Source organism: Sinohyriopsis cumingii, chromosome 6 (genome assembly GCF_028554795.1).
Source record: "Sinohyriopsis cumingii isolate HCF-2022 chromosome 6, ASM2855479v2, whole genome shotgun sequence".
NCBI lineage: Eukaryota > Metazoa > Mollusca > Bivalvia > Unionida > Unionidae > Sinohyriopsis > Sinohyriopsis cumingii.
In genome coordinates, this window is record NC_142966.1 from 165,919,809 (window position 1) to 165,942,785 (window position 22,977).

At 35.2% G+C, this 22,977-nt stretch overlaps 1 protein-coding gene across 1 annotated transcript in view; it reads right to left on the reverse strand.

Annotated features, from left to right (window-relative positions):
* Nucleotides 1-22,977, reverse strand: part of LOC149798474 (gem-associated protein 5-like) — a 374,140-nt gene that overhangs the window by 18,988 nt on the left and 332,175 nt on the right. Inside the window, exons 23-25 of the mRNA XM_089963670.1 lie at nucleotides 13,985-14,117; nucleotides 12,542-12,744; nucleotides 3,836-3,998 (exon numbers count right to left, since the gene is read on the reverse strand). Coding sequence (XP_089819796.1) covers nucleotides 3,836-3,998; nucleotides 12,542-12,744; nucleotides 13,985-14,117 — 499 coding nt within the window. The remainder of the gene's footprint in view (nucleotides 1-3,835; nucleotides 3,999-12,541; nucleotides 12,745-13,984; nucleotides 14,118-22,977) is intronic.

Below are 22,977 nucleotides of genomic sequence, written 5' to 3' on the forward strand. Positions count from 1 at the left end.
TATATATTTGCTTTTAAGTCTTGTCTAACTGCAAACAACTTGCATCTTGATCTGCCATTGCATAATGTGCCAGCTGTCTGTTCTACTGGTTAATCCCAACAAACTGCATACAGTCAGATCTGCCAGTGCAGTATGTGACAGCAGACCTGGGTTTATGCATTCTGCAAGTGGATCTGATTTGCAAACCTGTATATATGGTACTTCAAAATGGATCTGATTTGTATACATGTGTATATGGTACTGCAAATGGATATGATTTGTACACATGTATTTATGGTACTGCAAATGGATATGATTTGTACACATGTATATATGGTACTGCAAATGGATTTGTACACATGTATATATGGTACTGCAAACGGATATGAATTGTACACATGTATTTATGGTACTGCAAATGGATATGATTTGTACACATGTATATATGGTACTGCAAATGGATTTGTACATATGTATGTATGGTACTTAAAAATGGATCTGATTTGTACACATGTATATATGGTACTGCAAATGGATGTGATTTGTACACATGTATTTATGGTACTGCAAATGGATATGGTTTGTACACATGTATATATGGTACTGCAAATGGATTTGTACACATGTATATATGGTACTGCAAATGGATTTGTACATATGTATATATTGTACTTCAAAATTGATCTGATTTGTACACATATTTATGGTACTGCAAATGGATCTGATTTGTACACATGTATATATGGTACTACAAATGGATGTGATTTGTACACAAGTATATATGGTACTGCAAATGGATTTGTACACATGTATATATGATACTGCAAATGGATCTGATTTGTACACACGTATACATGGTACTGAAAATGGATCTGATCTGTATACATGTATATATGGTACTACAAACAGATCTGACTTGTACACATGTATATATGGTACTGCAAACAGAGCTGACAGGTACACATGTATATATGGTACTGCAAACAGAGCTGACAGGTACACATGTATATATGGTAATACAAATGGATATGATGTACACAGGTATATATGGTACTGCATAAAAATGGATCTGATTTCCACATATATATGTGGTACTGCAAATATATCTGATTTGTACACATGAATATATGGTACTGCATGCAAATGGATCTGATTTGTACACATGTATATATGGTACTGCATGCAAATGGAACTGAATTCCACATGTATATGTGGTACTGAAATGGATTTGATTTGTAAACATGCTATCTGTATTGCACATTGTCTAAATACTGGTAAATGTCACATTTGGTCCGCATGTCAGGCTTCATTTAAATTTTGGCCTTCATTCATTCCATGATGACATACTGAAATAAACTGGTGGGATGAAAATGATATCACCTAGTGGCAATAATATATCTGTCCTTGCTTGTGTCACTCAAACTTGAATTTCCATATATAGGTTTATTTCATATTTCTTCTTTTTCTGCTCCTTCTCTCTCTCCATATCTCCATCAGGATGACCTATCTTAAAATGTGTGAAGACTGTTGACACTCTAGTAAACATGTGTAATCAATAAGGGGCTCCATCTTGAAAATGCCCAAAAAGTGAACTCCAAACACCAAAAGTATAGTATTTGTTGTTGTTGTTTTATGGTTTAATGCCATTTTTCAGCACTAGATAGGCTATACATGGCGGCCAGAATAATTGGTGGAGGAAGAACCCTGGAAAACCATGGGAAGAACCACCGACCCACGAGAAGCTACTGGCAGGCTTTCTCACGTACCCATGTTAGCCAAGCCTGAGACTCGAATGCATGCAGACAGAGTATAGTATTAAGTTCCTTATGAATAGATCCACCTGACTCTGTTAGTGACTGAATTAATACGACCTGTTGCTATTTGATATTCTGCATCTGACATGTAGTATATCTGTTATACACTATAAGAAATGGTACACATTTTTAGGAAAATCTCTTGCTTACACTTTATGCAATGACAGACCTGGCTCTACAATTGGTACACATTTTTAGGAAAATCTCTTGCTTACACTTTATGCAATGACAGACCTGGATCTATGATTGGTACACATTTTTAGGAAAATCTCTTGCTTACACTTTATGCAATGACAGACCTGGCTCTAAGATTGGTACACATTTTTAGGAAAATCTCTTGCTTACACTTTATGCAGTGACAGACCTGGCTCTATGATTGGTACACATTTTTAGGAAAATCTCTTGCTTACACTTTATGCAATGACAGACCTGGCTCTACGATTTGCAGCTGGATCAGACTTATGAGTGAGTACATAAGTACTTACCAGTGAAACAGGTTCTGATGCTGTTTATAAAATAATGCCCTGCAGCTGCACAATTATGCATTATTTTGTACGGTCTTTAATGAGTTTGTCCTGAACTGTCATCATGCTAACATTCAGTGCATTTTCAAGGAATAGATCTTTCAATTTTATGATTAACTGTTCAGTTCTGGAGATAAAATTGAATTTGCTTGTCCTGGATGAAGACTTCCTGGATCCTCACAAGAACTGTCGAGAACACTCACTGGTTTATTAAGAGACTTTGTTTTCCCCCAATTCAAAACAATATTTCAGAGTTCCTTCTAATGCCATGACAAATTGATTTGTCTCATTACAAACCTCTAATCAATTTATTTTGTCATTAAATTAGAGGGTTCAGCCAACAGCTAATTAGATGTGAAAAGCTCCCACTATGATTTCAATGTCTTTACAGGGACAGAATACATTACACTGATTTTACCATTAAATGCCCTATCAATAAACTCAATGATAAAAGCCATTCTGACATTAGTGAAACTATTTCAATACATGTTTACAAGGTCAATGCCATATATACTGTGAAATGATCAAACAGAGGTTGCTAATTGTTTCCAATCTGAATGGCTTATTCCTGACACAAAGTAAAAGTAAAGAAACATTCTTTGAAACAGTGGTAAAATCTATGATAAATAATCCTTGAACAGAGAAGCCTCCATCTGATATTCTTCACTTATTTGAAAAACTTGATGTCATTACAACTGCAGTAAAAGCTTATGGTAAACATTCTTTTCTTGGCTATCAATTGCACATTTTTTCCAACATTTATGACATACTTATGTTGAAATATTGTTCGTCTTCAAGGTAAAGGAAATTGGTAAATCTGGGGAAGACACTGATCTTGGATGGGTAACTAAACACTGCAATGCACAGCTGCAATAAACTGACATACAAGATTTTCCTGTAATGGGGTTGGTACTTTAAAGTGGGATTCTTACACCCTACACACCTTGCACCATTAAAATTTGAAGCTTAAGGTTTGTGCCAGTTTCAAGGTTAATTTTATTCCAGTGCCTTTCTAATATGGAATTTTCAGAAGTAAACAATGAAAATTTCAGAGACTGGAAAGTTAAAAAAATTATTTTCATCCACAAGGTAGTTGTTGTTTTGTTGTTGTTGTAGGGTTAATGCCATTTTTCTGTACAAGACAGGTTGTACATGGTGGCCATTATAAATGGTGGACGAAGAACTCGGGGAAAACCTGAGAAAGAACGACCGACCCATGAGAAGCCACTGGCAAGCTGTCTCACATACCCACATTAGCAAAACCCAAGACATGAACTGATGCAGACATAGGTGAGATGGCAGTAATCTGTAACGGAGAGTACTTTAGGCCACTTGGCCACTCGGGGTCCCCTCATAACGTAAATGCCAAAATTAACCAGACACTAACATTAACAGTCATATAAAGAAATATCAAATTTAAGTTTGTACCTAACAGAAGGCTACTCTGAGATGAATAACAAAATCTGGCTGCAGTTACTCTGCCACACAGATACAGATCTGTTTCATCTGTATACGTACCCTGTGGCAGGAAGATCTGCAAAATGGCTTGCATGAGTTTGTGTTGTCCTGCCTCATGAAGACAACTCATGGCCTGAAGAAGGTGTGATATAGCTGCTGGAGTTTCTGACATCAACAGAGACAACATGCACAGTGCCAGGTCAGCACACACATGGCTGATTATCTGAAAATTAAGGAAATGAGCAATTAAAATTAAAAAATTAAAAATTAAAGTTCATTTATTACAAAGCTATCAAAGAACAGATTTTAACAACACATATCAAGTACTGCTTATGAGGTGATTGCCATGGATGATATTGAAGAACTTTGTGGTAAACACCTACGATTAAAAACCAGTCAATAATTCCTGTGTGTGTGTGTGTTTTGGAACTGAACCCAAGACTACTGAGATGTGAACTGTGTGGAAACCACTGTGCAACCAAATATCGCAAACCAAGGTTTATTTAAAACACCAGGGATTTTGATGCTCAGTGGTCCAAGTTGATTACCTTAGTTTATACGTCAACGACATCTCAGCTCTATGTGTGGGTGCAAGCTAAGGATTGACCAATGTGGGTATAGGAGAAGACTTGCCACTAGTTGGGTTCACTTCAGTCTCTATGTGTGGGTGCAAGCTCTTTAAGAGCTGTTACCGCACTTGCCTTCTACTCATTGGTGAGAAAATACAAGTCCAGTGTTTTGTTCAGTATTGGATTTATTATGCATTATTGGGGTTCATAGGTGGAGATTGAGACATTTCTCCTTGCTTTGTTATATACACCCTTATCATATCGGACAAAGGCCAATTTACATCTTGCAAGCACAAGAATCATCAGGCACTATAATGCAATGCCATGACCAGCACCCTTCAGAAACTCTAATGGACTGACCACTAATATGCTGTTCATACTATGTTGTTTATACAGACAAAAAGCAAACTAACCAATCAGAAAGTTGTTTACCACTTGTCATACAATAGAACAACCCAGCATGACCAGCAATCAGGGTAGTTGCATTGCTCAGTGAACAAAACTCTTAACAGGTAATCCTGGTTCAAGGTTACCTAAATGGCTAAATGTGTGTAAACTGAGAATAACACAATAATTGCAACTGATGACTGTATTTCACTCAATAATAAACATTAACTACATAAAATAATAAAATATTTACTTCTGCCTAATTAAAACATGAATATAAAATTAAAAACATATGCTCCTGATACACTTCTTTCTTCTCTTCATCTCAAGGTATTAGATTGCATTTTTATATATTAATGAGACTGATGGTCTCTGCTTTCTCTGCAGGTATGTCTTTTGACTCATAAAGTGATTTGGCTCACATTCTCTGCCATTTCTGGATGATGCTTATCACATGTGGGTGGTTAGTTTGAGCTGCAGGTAGTTCTGTCAATGTTAATGCAAATGCTGGGTTTCTTTGACCAGATTTAGTCACTTCACATGTTTTAAAAAACTGTAGTTACAGAGACACAGTTTTATCATGCTCTATACATGTTTCTCTTGTGCATCTATGATTTCATATGTGATGTCATGGAGGACTCTCCCAAGTTGGAAATGCTGATATACTTTGAACACATTTGACATAATGCTTTGAAATTTGAAAAGTTACTCGTTGAAGCCATCCATGAGAATGCTCATCTTCTAACCACACATCAGTGAATGATGTTTATTGTCTGGCGTTTTAAATCTTTATAATAGGTGCTGAAAAATGGCAATAAACCCATAGAAACCAAACAAACTAAACAACCAGGTACTTTGCTAACATATAAATATATTAATTACTAGCAAGAGGCTGAAAATCCAATGAAAGATAGATTATGAGATAATGCCTTGTTCGTTTGATCTCTGCTATCAGAAATGACCACACACAAAAAAGTGGATATATAATAGCATAAAGTAGTCATGCTAGATGTCAACATAGGCAGATTATGATATAATAGTAAAGTAGTCATGCTAGATGTCAACATAAGCAGATTATGATATAACAACACACTGTTAAGATGGTAAGTCAACAAGGACAAAGAATTTGTTTATGTAACAATAGATAAATTTCAATGCATTTTATATGAAGTCTGTAGCTTCCTTTCATGGGGCCTCTGAATTTCTCCACTCCAAACCTATGGTTGTATATACAAGTTTAAACAGCCAACAATGTCGCCAAACAAAATAAAAATTGCCAGAAGGTATATTTTTCCACCCGTAAGGAAACAAATCGCAATTTATGACATTAGCAAAGTGCTATGTGATCCCTGAATAAACTGTTTACATGTTATTTTTTGTACTTTAAAAAAAACCTTAAAAGTATATCCTAAACAACTTTGTAAGTGTACTGATCATTAGAACTGCTACCATTTCAGAAGCATTCATCAAATGCATTTCTATAAGACTTTATCATTTTTAAAGCACTCAAACTTTACTTTCTGACCAGACTGTGAAATAATCCTATCAGAACCACTTAGGAATGGGCATTTTCTTGGCAAAGTTAGGTCATACACAAAACAGTGGATAAAGTTATTGTGCTCAATATATTACATTAAGAAATGCTTACTGGAACATCAATACTATTATAACTCTACAAGCCTTATCTTATTGATCCATTTACCAGAAATAATGTCAGTTCATCTCCAACTTCGATCACATGTGTCATGCAGGTAAGTAACTGGCCTATGGTAGTGAGGATCACTTGATAGATTTTTTTAATTTTGATTTGAGTTGGAACTGAAAATTACTTTCTTAACAAGAACACCTTAATTACTGCCAAAAAAGTTGTTAGCCAGCATTACTGAAGACATATATCATGTGTAAAATTAGAAACAATTCTGTAGTAAATGGTATACTTGGCATCCCTAATGCCTTTCCTGTTTTATGTTTCAAATTACAAGAAGAAAATCTGGTAAATTTATTTCTTCCTGCCTAGTACATAAAAGAAACAAGAATGCAGCTGCTTTATTATGTGACCTTGATCTTGAAAATTTTGTAATACCTAACACATCCTCTAGTAGAGATGCAAACATATACCATGTTTCATTCCTGTAACAAGCTTCATTCCTGTAACAAGCTTCATTCCAGTAACAAGCATCATTCCTGTAACAAGCTTTATTCCTGTAACAAGTTTCATTCCTGCAACAAGCTTCATTCCAGTAACAAGCATCATTCCTGTAACAAGCTTTATTCCTGTAACAAGTTTCATTCCTGTAACAAGCTTCATTCCTGTAACAAGCTTCATTCCTAAATCTAAAATTGTTGTAGAGTTAAATGGTAGAAATGAAAAAATAAAAATGTTGACTTTAAAGTTGATCTTTAAGCCAGGACCCCAAATCTGGTATACAACACACCCTGAAGTGATGATTCGAATGCGTAATGTTTGGTTTGGTGTTTTATGGCACAGCACAGAAGTTGGTTATTTAGTGATGCAGCAAGTGGAGTAAAGTGCCTTGTCAATGGACACACATGAATAGCTAATACTGGCAGGTCCAATGCTCAAGGATTCAAACCAACACTCTTTTAGTTACAAGTGTGCATGCAGGTTAACCACTGCTCTACAACAGAGCCTTCATTGGTAGCCCATCTAACATGCAGGAGTGCACAATGGGTTTATTCAACATCCTCAAATAAGTGTTGGGTGACTCAAAAATCGAAATGTTATACAGTAAATTAATCAAGTTTAACTTTCAGCAAAACTTAAATTTCAGCATATTTGTGATTTTAAATCTTTTCAAACTGCTCACACGGAAAAAGAATTTATAATGTTAATTGTTGACAAAAGTGATGCATGCTTTTATTCTATACGATGTAAAAACAAAAACTAAATGAGTGTAATTCCTTTATTCCAAAAAAAGAGAGGATTTCTAAATTTCAAATAACATAGATCAATGCCAAATATAAGGGAGGCTGAAATAAAATTAAATAAAAGTCTAAACATTTACTCACATTTGAAACTGAAACACTGGGCATAAAACCGACCTGAAAGGCCAGCAGATCGATACATTGTTACTAAATGTATTAAGAATGTTCAATCTGTTAATATTATTAGTAATATGAACTACCTCTGGTAAATGAGAAAGAACAATGACTTGCAAGGAATGAAGTTTCTCCAAGACCAAATTATGCATACCAATATAACCATAGCACCTAAACTATCCCTCTAGACAGCTGTTTGCATTGAAATCATATGCAATGTTTCACTGTCCATCTACTTAATAAGTACTGACGCAAAACATAATGCTGTTAGCTTCTTTCATTTTAAGTGAGGTATATTATTACTAATACTACCTATATATGGTAAATGAGAATGCTGCTGCTGTTGTTGTTGTTGTTGTAGTAGGGTTTAAAGCCATTTTTCAGCACAAGATAGGCTATACATGGTGGCCAGTATAATTGGTGGAGGAAGAACCCTGGAAAACCATGGGAAGAACCACTGACCCACGAGAAGCTACTGGCAGGCTTTCTCATGTACCCATGTTAGCTGAGCCTGAGACTTGAACCCATGCAGACACAGTTGAGATGGCATTGATCCGGAACTGTACCGTATTTTCGCGTATATAAGACACGTCTTATACAAAAGTTTACTTACCCCGCACCCAGGGTGCATTTTATATTAATGGGTGTCTTATCTAAGTATTTTTTAACACGAACGAATGGTATAGTTTGATCGCTATCGTTGAAACGGCACGGTTACTGTCACGTTGCGAACGCACCCAGTTGGCTAGATTTTCTTCCAATTTCGGCCATCTTGCCTTTCTACCTCTACGAACTCGTTTCCTTGGATTCATCTTCTTAATCTCCTCTTCCTCCAAGCTCCAATCACGTACATTCTTCTTGCTGCAGCTAAATTCTCTTCCAGTAGCTCTGTTGCCACGCTCATTGGCAAACTTGATGACGTCTAATTTAAAGTCAGCCGTATATGATTTTTGCTTCGGCATCATGACAATTTTATAAATTTTGAAAATGCTAAGCAAACTGATCACTCATTTATATATACCGGTAATAAGAGACTGTTCCCACGTTTACAAGTATATATGCTAACCGCATACATCTGGCATTTATTGGTCTATGTACGGTACTAATCCCACCCGCTGAAGACTTGGCCTAGCAGATCAATGAAGCCGCCTTTACATCTGGCATTTATTGTTCTAGAATCTAGATACCAGGTACTCAACCCATCCGCTATTGGCCCAGCGGGAGATAAGAATAAACGATAACCGTTGCGGTCCTGCCTCAGACAATTCTTTGATCTCAACTAAAAATGGTAATGAAGCCTTGTTTACATCCGACAGGTGATGAAACATTGGACAAATTTTCATTTATGATAAAGGAAAGGAAACCACTGGACATAAATTGCTCAGTGCGGCAGATGGCTAGGCCGCGTGCGTCTTATATATGTGGGCGTCTTATGTAAAATATTTTTTACACAAATCGTCAAAACCCGCATCTTATATATGGGTGCGTCTTATAATTAGGTGCGTCTTAAATGCGCGAAAATACGGTAAGTGCTTTAGGCCATTTGACCACTCAGGGCCCCTAGGTGAGAATGCCACTGACACAATAATTGAACAACAACAAATACTGAATATACAGAGCACAAAACAATCTTTTACAATTCCTGTTGTAAATTTGACAAATGTGTTGTAAAAATGTTTTCTGACATGTACAATATGTACAATATACAAACTGAGTCCAAGTGCAAAAAGCATACACAGTGATCTGCCATAGCATTATAATCACAGATCAGGTCTATGTTGACTGTTTTACTCATTACTCATAACAAACTACACAGACCCAGACCTGCTGGTACCTAATGTGATGGCAGAATTGAACTGTGCTCTGTCCAGTTGGATTTGACTTGCAAGTATATACAACAGAAATACTATCCAACCACTCTGTGCTCAGTTCAGTGAAGTATCATGACTGAAACATAAACTGGTACCCTTCCAAGCAGTTCAGTAAAGTATCATGACTGAAAAATATACTGGTACCCTTCCAAGCAGTTCAGTAAAGTATCATTACTGAAACATACACTAGTACCCTTCCAAGCAGTTTTAGCCAGTAATATGGATTTCTTGGAATTTATCTGAATACATCTTTTGCAGAATTATGCATATGATCTTCAGCTACAAATAAGAAAAACTATGCACAAGTTTGATATTGCATTTAGAATGCAAAAGGGGAACAAATGTCTAATCTGTTTAACTTGACTTCATCTGGAAAAAAGTGTTTTGAACAGCCAACTAATTCAATCCATTCGAGCATGCATTTTTTCTTGTATTAATGAAATGCTGAATTCAATCATAATAAAGTTGTTTCACAAGGTCCATTAGATCAGCCTAGATTGGTTACCATGGTTACCATTGTGTGTCCTTGGCCTAGACTGGTTACCATTGTACCATTGTGCATCCTTGGCAAGGCACTTTACTTCAACGTCCATAGCACTAAATAACCTACTTGTGTTGATGTGCCATAAAACATTAAACAAAATCCAACTGCAAAAAATAAAATGTACCAGGCACCAAAAATGTAATCAATCTTTTTATCACTGACATTATCTCTGTTAACTGCCAATCATTATATATTATTCATTTTTTTTTTAAAATTAATCACAGCACTCAAGATTATCTCTTACAACTACTTCAAACTTCTACAATAGAATATTCCTCCCATGATAATATAAAATTTTCCAATAATTACAGAATATTCTCCCATGATAACAGAATATTTCTCCCATGATAATAGAATATTTCTCCCATGACATTAGAACATCTTCCCCATGATAACAGAATATTCTCCCACGATAATAGAATATTTCTCCCATGATAATAGTATTTCTCCCATGACATTAGATTTTTCCCCATGATAACAGAATATTCTCCCATGATAATAGAATATTTCTCCCATGATAATAGAATATTTCTCCCATGACATTAGAACATTTTCCCCCATGATAACAGAATATTCTCCTATGATAACAGAATATTTCTCCAATGATAATAAAATATTTCTCCCATGACATTAGAGCATTTGTCCCCATGATAACAGAATATTCTCCCATGATAATATAATATTTCTCCCATGATAATAGAATATTTCTCTCATGACATTAGAACATTTTTCCCCATGATAACAGAATATTCTCCCATGATAATAGAATATTTCTCCCATGATAATAAAATATTTCTCCCATGACATTAGAGCATTTGTCCCCATGATAACAGAATATTCTCCCATGATAATAGAATATTTCTCCCATGATAATATAATATTTCTCTCATGACATTAGAACATTTTTCCCCATGATAACAGAATATTCTCCCATGATAACAGAATATTCTCCCATGATAATAGAATATTTCTCCTATGATAATAGAATATCTCCCATGATAATATAATATTTCCTGCCTGATAAGACCAGCAGACCAGATTAATAAATATGTAAAAAAGAATGGGGTATAATTATCATCAGACAAAGCATGATTATTTATGCAAGTTTTGTAAATATCGGGATAGGGGCCAGTTTATCATCAAGCTCACTTCAAACATCAAAACAAAATCTTGTCCTGAGATGAATTCATGGCCAAGTACCAAAATGACTTTAAGGAGAGGTCAAATGTTCCAAAATAATTTGCATACAATCTCTTGTCCATGGTAATCATAAATCTAAATTATAGATTTACAGCTTAAAGATGACTGCAAAATATTTGATAAAAATTCTTCATATTTCATTGCATCTTCTTTTTAAAGTCAAAATAATTACATAATTATCTCTCATATTTTTGTCAGACTGGTGTGGTCTTTTATCAATTACGCAAGGCACCATCCACTTAAGTATAACCCATGTGCATGTTTGTCATGAGTGTGTGAGTGAGGGAGTGATCAGTCAGTGCACAAAGCGCATGAAGGGGACGATAACAGCGAGTACCTGACACCTAATAAAAGCCCTAGGCACTCGTCCTGTCGGCTTGGGATGAACAACATCTTACTCACGTTGTATAGGCCTAAGGTGGCAATCACTATTAGGGAGAACTGAATATCTGAATATTCATTTATGTGTTATCATGTTGATATATTGAAATACTGGCATGCAGGTTGTGTGTCATATGTCTCCTTTGAAGTACTGTATATTTAAGTGTGTGTTCTGTTCTGTTTTAGTATTGTCTATTTAAATATTCATCTGTTTTGTTGTAGGATTTTTCTTTTATCTTATATGTTTTCCTTGTGGGTAATAAACCCGATGACCTGTGAGTGTAGTATTTGCTTCCTTTTATGCAATGCCCAGCTCACAAAGGTATTTTCTAAAATCTAAGTTGAAAATTGGACAGCATAACCACTTGTGTTTTTAAATGTGGTCACAAAGGTCTGTGTGAACCAAGGATTGTTGTTCCTATTGTTATACTTCTATATCCATCAGTTCCTGGAATTTAACAGTCAAATAACATGCAGGGAATAAACAATCTTGGTGTGGAACTGATACTTATCTTTTGCTGTCAGAGGTCAATCTTCAGACCTCTCAGCTAATGCTGGGTTATCAAAAACTTATATCTGTACAAAAAATATCTTAAAAAATTATTTTTTAACCTAATGTGATGATATTTCCTGATAAAATTGACAATAATGTCACTTGCTCACAAAATCTACAAAAGCAATGAAAATTTGTAGATATGCAGAAAATCAATGCAGTCATCGTGGACATCTAAGCTTTTAATCTCATTGCCTTTACCTGTGGTACATCCACCTGTGCTTGGTGACCAGCATGAAGTAGAGAGAGAGTTTTGTACATGTCCTCCACACTGGTAGTATCCATGGCAACATCCAGATGTGTATACCACAGCCAAAGGATATAGTGTGGGAAGGAGTGTCCATCAACTAGATGAGGTTCCCATGGAGACATGGGATCATTTTCTTCAGGATCCAAAATAAAGTCTGAAATTTGAAGAAAAAAAAAACAATTACAGAGTACATTGCTATGACGTTTTACTGAAAATGCCATTTACCATATGTACTCGCTTATACGTTGAGTCAAACTGTAAACAACAAAGATCCCAATCTGCCATAGTAAAATCCATCTGTAGATCAGGGTCTAGTTTTGTACTACTGATTACGCCTAACAAAACTGCACAGATCCAGATCTGTGGTCAAATTATCTGTGCAGTTTGCAGTTGGCTCATCTGTTAGGCAAGTATATATAGTACCAATGGAATAACCCAGCGATGTCAACCCCTTAACATGCTTATCTGGAACCCTAACAACAATTATTATATGTCTCGATAATCTGTGAATTTGACAACATTTCAACAAAAGTAACAAACTTCAGTGAGCATGTTTCATTGTCTAATTAACCTAAATATATCTGTACAAGTAAGAAACAATTATGGCCTCAGAAATAAAAAAAATGTTGATGCCATTCTGGCAATTCAATAACCTTGAATTTCTTCAACATTTTGCCAAAATAATAGATAATGCAACCATAAGCATTCAGTTTGCTCACAACATTTTCTGCCACTTCCTCCTCTCTGCATCTCTGCCACCATTTATCAGCAAATGATAGTATAGCTGACAGATTTCTTGTTACTGACATCCTGCTTTTCTAACATTACAAAATCAATTGTAAATACCATTTTATCATGTTGTGTTTAGTACTTTTCCGAGTCCACACAGACAACCTCTGTTCAAAATGGTATCCAAAATATTGCTTGAATTTGCATAATTATGTCAATATAGTTTGGAATGAATAGTTTTCATGAAAATGCAATAATTCCACAGTAGCTGGCATGTCAGAGTGCCTTGTTAACTCTTGAGAAATTTGCATTGAACCTAGAATTTAACATTCTTGAAGTAAAGAAGGATTTTATTCATTTAGATTAAACCAATCTAGAAACATTACTGCGAACTTAAAGTAAACTATTTTGGTTTAAATTCATTTTTTCTCAGAAATTTTCAGTGAGTCTTAACATATGCCTTAAAATTCACAACTATAAAACTGATCTCCTTTAGGGGAGAAGAAAAGAATGATGCCAATGTAAAACTTACACACTAGATCAAAGTAATACAATCAAAGAATAATATAATTTAATGCTTTAGATACACAAAATATAAAAATTACTCCCTCATTATAATGCTGTCCATGAGAACCATACATTAAACTGCCTTATACTGAGTGTACCTGGAAGAACAGGTTTCTTAGTGGACTTCTCTGACCAGTTGGTAAACTTGTCTTTAACAGCAAAAAGATCTGGAACCAATCTATTTATTTCCCTCACAAGAATCTCATGGATGCTGCTGATCACAACAAACACCTGCATAAAAATGTGTAAAAAGTTAGGATAATTATGAATACTCACATATAAAAATGCACACAAATCTGAATATCACTCTAGCAGAAGTTTTACACTTCATATACATGTTTAAGCAATGGAAATCAGAAACTACCTACAGCATAAACTTTTAAACATACCATAAGTTAGTTAACGGAAACAAAGAATTAAAAACATCTCTGACAGTATACATTTTTTAAATTTAAAAACAAAAATTTAAAAAAGTTTTCCCTCATAAAAAAGAAAAAACATCAGTTCTAACTTGTAAAACTGGATCATCATTACAGACCTTGAAAAAAACCTAAAAGTATGCATCACTTCGTGAAACAACATTTAACAAATTGTGTTCCATTAATTTTTCCATCCGATTTAAAGATAAATTACAGATCAAGATGTAAAACAAAATGGAGATGAAGCAATTCCTATGCTATTACTGCACAACAACTTGTTTCAGCCACAGCCTTCTAGGTGAGTGATTACCAGGCAAAATTTTAATAAATCAGACATTTTTGCATTGTGTTGACACTAGTATCTTGATATTCAACAGGCTGTTTGCTGCTACTGGCACAACTTTGATTCTTAATCTTCAACGCAGTAGACTGTATCAACTTTTCTATACAAATAATATCAATGTTAGACAACTTGAATGAGAGCAAATATCAAAGGGATGTAACTAGTGCAGGCTGCTTGGTTTATCACCCTTGATGGCATGCATTCTACACCTAAAATACAGTACTGAGTTGTGTTGACATTGGAGACATATTTTCTGCCTGTATTCACAACTATATATAAAAATCGTGCAAAAGTATTAGAAGAGACTGTAGGACCCTTCTTTGAAAAAACAGAATATCGTAAAACTATTATAATTCTGGATTGAAATACTGTTTCAACACCCTCAATCACAAGATAATCCAGGAAGGTCTTAAATAAAATTTAATGCATGTGTGTGTATGTGTGTGTGTGTGTGCTTTGGATTTTTAATGTAGCTTTAACAATTTTTCAGTCATATCGCTACAATGTCCTGCAGTGTGGCAGTTTATAGTGATGTCAAGCACTTAGGCATCATGCCCCAGAAATGCAGCATCATGTCTGACCCAGTCACATTATCCTGACACCAGGCTGACCAGTCCTAACACTAACCTCTTAATGCTGAGCATCTAGTGAGGCAGCTGTTAGTACTATTTTTATAAGCCTCTGGTATAACTCAGCTGGGGTTTGAATCAGTGACCTCCTGAGCCATAAAATATTAAACCAAACCAAACCAAACCAAAACAAGGACAAAAAAAAAACAACTGCCATTAAATAATCAAATGATAAATCAAGCTCTAATATTACTGATTGCTTATAATGTAGACCTCAATTTACTGCTGCATTATGCATACATGTATTAACAGATTTCCATCTGCCCTATTTACAGTTAAGGACAGATGTTATATAAAAGTAATGAAATATGAGAACTTGCACAGTGAAGTCTCAGTAATTGTTATCATCTTTATCTGCTATACTGACAGTGGTCCCTCATTATTATCCTGCCATAATAAAATAGACTTTATGTAGCTGCCTTTCACTGGGGTATATTTAAGCAATAATTATATGAAAACTGCAATATCAGTTGGCATCAACTGCTCAAAGGACAAGGGCTGGAACATTGGGTTGGCCTTTCACCATATCAACTTGATGGCCAAGGCTGTGTCCAGTTTGCAGGGTTCTGGAAAACCACTAATCCTCTTGTCCTGGCCAGGTAAAAATTGGCTGGGGTGAGTAAAACTTTACTATATACTCATCCCTGGGAAGAGCAGATGCAGATTTGCCCCTTGAGAATAAACTGGCATGCATTTTCGACCCATAGCAAGCGCCAAAGTTCAACATCACTTAACATATGGCATTTGTAATTTATGAGTAACAGGCTTATTTATTGTCAGTTAAGAACATGTTTACCTGATGTATGCATCATTATAACATGGGTACATACAATGAACATATTATGTTGTAGTTTTACCGTTTGACTTAGCCCTTTATTTCCTAACGGTGTTAACCCTTTATTTCTTAATGGTGTTTGCATTATGCAGTAATGTAGGCTTAAGTATGATATAGAGAACTTTCCCTTTCAGTAAGCTATCCCACCAGAAATCTGAGATGTCAAGAGAATGAGAAATGTTAAAACATTTTCATCTGGTCAGGCAATTTTTAATGGCCCCAAGTCAATGGTATTTCCAAAACTGAAGCTTCATTGATACATTTTATACACTGTCATGCCAAAGACAAGATGCCATATTATATTTTTATTTATTTTATAATTCCTCCCAAGACTGCCAACATATATTCAAATTAGTCTTGTCTCAGTCGATTCTCTCTAAGTTTCCCACAATGAATGCCACTGTAATCTATTTACAAGGAAGAGAATATCGAGACAAAATCTGATTGGTTGAAATCTAGATGGGGTAAGGATCTAGAAATGATCCCATTCTCTTGGCCAATCAACAACCATCATTTTTATGGGATGCATGTGTAGGTCTTCCGAATGGAGACTGTACCAAAATGGAACATTTAGCACTAAAATAGGAGGAAACCGAGACTGTGGAATCCTTTTAAACGCAAGTTGCTGACATTTTTCTTGTGCAAAGTTACTACATACTGATATGAATATATGCTGGTGTCTTAACTTTGGCAAGACAATGTATTAATAAAGTTGCACAGTCTGGAAAATATGGGTGATCTGTGACAAGCATAATAATGTCTGACCAGACACAAATTATAATATGTTGACATTCTTTGTCCCTTAACTTCCTCCGTCTTGAAGATGTGCGAGAGCTCACTGAAAAGGAAATTTACGAGACTTAGGCCACTAAAACATTTCACTTTAAACAATCATGGGGAATTTGTGCAACTGCGATTTCTCGAGTTACAAGCCTTGTCAAATATATTTATCTAAGAAGCCATTAAAAGAACATATTTTTTTAAAGTTATTACACATTTTAGTATCAGGCATGCATCGGATACCAGTGGTTCTTTAGTAAAAATGTAAGCAGTGTAGTAGCTAAGCATATATTGCTGAGTGATGTGGGAGTACTGTAAACTTTGATGCAGGAGTACTGTATATTGTAGTGTAGAAGTACTGTACACTAATGTGGGAGAACTGTATACTGTACTGCAGGAATAATGTACACTGATGTGGGAGTACTATACACTGTAATGTGTGAGTACTGTACTCCATGTGGGTGTACTGTATATTGTAATGTGTGAGTACTGTATATTCTGATGTCAGAGTACTGTACACTGTAATGTTAAAGTACTGTACATTGTGATGCGAGTATTGTACACTGTAATCTGGGAGCACTGTACATTGTAATGTGGGAGTGCTGTAAACTAATGTTGAGTAATGTGTACTGTAATGTTGGAGTACTGTTCAGTGTGATGTGGGAGTACTGTACATTCATGTGGGAGTACTGTTCAGTGTGATGTGGAAGTATTGTATACTAATGTGGGAGTATGGCAAATTCTGATGTGGGAGTAATGTACACTGGTGTTGAGTACTGTACACTGTAATGTCAGATCACTGTACACTTATGTGGGAGTACAGTACACTGTAATGCAGGAGTGCTGTACATGTGCTTTTGTACTATCAGCATAGCATTCTTATTATGTGGGATTTCATTTGTGGCAAGTTCTACAAGTATGAACAAACCAGATGGCATGCTAGCCTACATTATCCTTGGCTTTTTAATTAACCACAATAAATTCTGGGTCAGACCTTTAGTTCTTCAGTTTGAACTTATTTAAAACTATAGTGTATTTATGTTTTTCTATCAACAGCCAACCAAAATAATGAGTCAAAACAACCACAATATTTAAATACAGATCCAATAATCTACAGAGAATATATACTACGTTATGGTGAGAATGCCTTATAATGAAGGATGCCATACATGTAATTTCACTACTATATAAAGATCTGGGTCCACGCTTTTGTTTTTTCGTGGGTACGTGGGAAAGCCTGCCAGTAGCTTCTCATGGGTTGGTGGTTCTTCCCTGGATTTTTCAGGGTTCTTCCTCCACCAGTTATACTGGTTGCCATGTATAGCCGATCTTGTGCTGAAAAATGGCATTAAACCCTACAACAACAACAACAACAACAACTTTTCTTTTTTCTAATGATTACTCCTAAGAAACTGCAGATAGCTAGACCTGCCAGTGTATTCAGCAGTGGCAGATCTGGGTCTGTACAGTTTATTGGGGAAATTGACTTAGAATTGAGCATATATGTTAAGACTGAACTATATACCTATATTTGACAGAAACCTTCCTTCTGTAGTTGAAAAGGGCTAAGTGTGGTACGAACCTGTATGGTTTCATTTATTATACGTCATTTACATGAAAGGTTCCCATTAATAGTCTAATGTATTATTTTAATGATACATTACCAAGGTTGATTCTAGGACAAATGATTCAAACTTATTTCTACAAATTATGCTGAAAAATCAGTTTGAATGCATCACAATAGCACATCACATAACTGAAGCCCAACCATTATTTGTCATTAGACCTTTCCAGTATTCATCAAAATCCATCCAACATTTTCAGTTCAACAACAGATGAAATGATGGGTATACTATACCCACATCAACGATGCTGAGACATTTACTTTTGAAGGCCATAAATAATACATGGATCAGCATTTTTTATGAAGTAAAAATAACTGAATAGCATAAAACCAAACCAGTCACCTACTGTCAGCAGACGAAGGGCATCATATGTTCTACCTATATCAAATGAAGTGCAGAGAACCAGACCAGTCACCTACAGGCAGCATATAAAAAAGGCCTTGTTACATTTTTCAAACTGAAAATTTCAGGTGAATAGCATAGAAATCAGACCAGTCACCTACCAGCAGCAGGTTAGGGGCACTACTGTTTCTTCTACTCATGACTTTTATGCTCGTTTGAAGTTGGGCAGGCATCACACAGTCAAATACAGTAATTACACAGTACAGTATAACCAATAGATGTCTGCAGCCCCTTGAGCTCCAGAAACATAATCATGTCATCCTGAACCATATTGATGCTAGATATAGCTGCAGTGTTTCCTACAAGAACTATACCCTTATGTTTACTTGTAACCATGCACAGTTGGCCACAGTTTTAGCAAGGTTTCATGCGAAATGGGAGGGTGGTTTTCAGTTTTGAAGGCAGCACATAATCTGCCATTATGATAGCAACACTGACCAGTGCACTGAAAAATTGCTATAGTGAGGAACTGCTGAACACTTGGTACAAAAACAAGGTAAGTGTACCAATTATTGTATGACTGTCTTTTACATGAGTCTTGAAATGCAAGGGAACACCTTGAACTAATAAAAAAACTAGAAAAACTTCATCAGTAGCTAAAGCCATGAACTGACCATCACTTTGGACTGACCTATGCATAATCTCATTGGGTCCCTTATGGTACAAATGATTAAATGAATAGTGAGTTTTCATTTGATGCAGCACCAGAAGCTATATTGCTTTTCAACAGGCAAAGGTGATCACATGCCATAGAATAATTCTGTTTCTACATAAGCATTTTAAGCATATGGCATAGAAATGTTATAATATGGCACATAAATTTTATAATCTGGCATAGAACTATTCTAATATGGCAAAGAAAAATGTTATAATATGGCATATAAGGGTTATAATAAATCCTCTGCATTTAAAACAAGAAATCCTAGGTCACTTGTGAGTTCTACTCTCACAGAGAATGGATGGATTTGAGTTGTACTGTAAATGCTTTCCTGTGTGCAAATCAAACCTAAATACTCTTCTAAACAGAATATACAAGTTTATTTCATACCAAATTTTAACATCCATATATAAATGAATCAAGTACAATAAAGCACTTCTTTCACTCGGAATTGTGATCAGCACACCCAAAAAAAAAAGTGTTTCATCACATCAAATATGTAGGTCTTTATTGAAGGAAAAACAATTATTTGTGCATCACATCATACAGAACTGCTGTAGTTTTTGACACTCTCTTTGAATGGAAAACCTATTCTACTGACATTTACTTTGAATGGAAACCTATCCTAACAACTCTCTCTCTGAATGGAAAACTTATCTCATTGACACACTCTTCCGATGACAAGCATATCCTACTGACACCATGATGAACATATCCTCCTCAGACAAATTCTATGACAAGCCTATCCTACTGATGCTCTCTTTTGATGATAATCGTATTCTTAGCGACAGTCTCTTTCTATGACAAACCTATCCTACTGACACTCTCTTTCTATGACAAACAGAGCTAACCAACACTCTTTTTCTAAGACAAACTGGCACTCTTTCCATCTTCCTATGACAAACATATCCTACTGGCATTCTCTTTCTATGGAAAACTGATTGAAGAAGGTAAGGAATCCTATAATACAGACTGGCTTATCAGTCAATGTCAGACAGTAGAATACATGTGATTCTACCGATAGCAGGCCAAAACTACCAATATAAAGGTCGTCTACAGCACATACCGTTTTATATCTGATATCTACTGCTTTTGAAAAGTAAAGAATGTTTAAAAAACATTAATACAAAAATCCATACACTTTGTGTTTGTGGAGTTCAAGGTCAAATGTGGGATATCTTTTGAGGTGTTTTAAGAAATAAAGGGACAATAGCTGGTCTTAATGTCCTTCTGAGACATTGATGAAAATCTGCTGACTGTTGTCAGAAGAGAGATAAGATGGAGACAGATAATAATAATTTTGGCTGACACACTAGAGTAAGTATTTTGATTTTTTTTCTTCTCACAATTAATTGTTATTGTGTTGTTCAAGATGTTTTAAGTGGAATATTTAAGGGCAGCTCTTGTATGTTTTGTTTATTCATGGCAAAATGCCAAAATGTGTGCTTTCTCCCAACAACCTGAAGCAACCAACTGAAATTATTACAAGTTCAACTGTGCAATGATAACAGATTTTTAAACATGTGCAGGTGAGTAATAATAAAGAATTTGCAATATGTGTTTGAGGGTCTTTTGTATTTCCTTTACATAAATGAAGTTCAATACCTAAATAAAATATATCAGTTAACTGTATATTACAAGATAATTGACTTTAAAATTGGGTTTAGTTATTCATAAAAACATAAATACACCATGTTATTTGTCAATGTTTGTTTTGAAGTTTATATCAATCTTTTTTCTTTTTTTACAATCTACAGTGGTGAAACCTGCCAAAGGATTACTGGATCCGAGCCATGAAGAGACAGAAGGAATACATTTTTCGGCTCAGTCAGTGAATCCTCCATGGAGTCAATATAACATGGAGGACTATCAGAGAGCAGTCGGCAACCTTCCAAATCCAGCAACAGGAAACTGAATCTGGAGTTTCTTTCAGGTTGTGCATTATAGTTATTCTGTCATTGTTACATTCTAATGCCGACACAGAAAGGACAATCAATATTCATTCATTGCAAAATACAAAGTGATTCAGGGGAAAATCTGTATCAGAAAACCATTGAGAGCCTGTTAAATGCAAAACTTAATAATCACAGTGAATTATATCAGTGGTCACCTAATAGTAATCCTGTGAAGGAAAATAAAAGTGCAACTGGACATTATTCAAAAATCTTTGCAGTTAATTATTATTGTATCCTCAGAATCTAAATCCAACTTATGTTCAAAACTTGCTATTTTATTATACTATAAAGAGAATATATCTATCATAACCAAAGAATATGGTTATTTTGAAGAATGTAAAATGTATGCTGATAAAAACATACTGGTTTAGGTAGGTTCCAATCTACTCATCAAAATAAATTTGTGAATCTATTGGTATGAGTTTCTTGCTCTGCCACATCGATGCAGTAGCATTCATCATTTTTGGCATTAAAATATTATCAAGCAGGCTTTTGGACAAGCAGTCATTCAAATGGTTCCATTCATCCTGTATGGAACAAATAATAACCATATACACATCCACCAGAATTTATTTGACCACTAGCTTGCAAAAGTCTTGTGGATTGGCCCCATACTGAAGCTCTTTAAATAGTGTACTTTCATGAAGCCAAGTTTCCATACACAAAGCATTCCAAGTACCCTGTCAGTTTCTCTACCAGCTAGTTTTTGTACACATCGATTCATAAAAATGATAATAATTACAGTATTCCATCATTACATGGAATTTTATCAGAAGATCATTCCTGTTATTAGGTATGGGCATGAAGTAGGAAATTTATACAGTGTATATAGCAACTGAAACTCAGGAACAGCATTTATAATGAAGTAGTGCTGTATGTTTTGTTTTCTGTCTTTTTTGTATGGATCAAGCTTTGAATTCTAGTAAGATGTTGCCGAAATCTGAAATCAAGAATCAGTTGTTGATTTTGAGTATTATGTTTTAAATCAGTTGTTGATTTTAAGTATTATGTTTTAAATAGTGAAAACTATTCAAAAGTATATGTACTAGTACCGATAATATGTCCATATAACACACTCTCAGGATTTATATATTTGTAGGTCAATGAGCTCAGTATAAAAGGGGCAATAACTCTGCTGAATTGTGTTCAGAAAATAGTGAAAATTGAACAAGACCTAGGAATGTATGAGGTAATGCCTCAAATCTAATAGTTTTCAATTCACGAAATATTTTTCAAGTGACTAATAATGGAAATTTGAGATGGATATGAAGGGACATAATGTGATGGGAATCCACAAGATACACAAACATTAACTCATTAACCCCTTGTGCTGTATTTACGTGTCAGGAGGTAGTAGCCTACTGCAAAGCTCTGTAGCGTCAAGGTCAGAATTCAATTTTGTTTCTGGATTTTAGAATTTTGGGCCTCAGATCTAAGGCAGACCA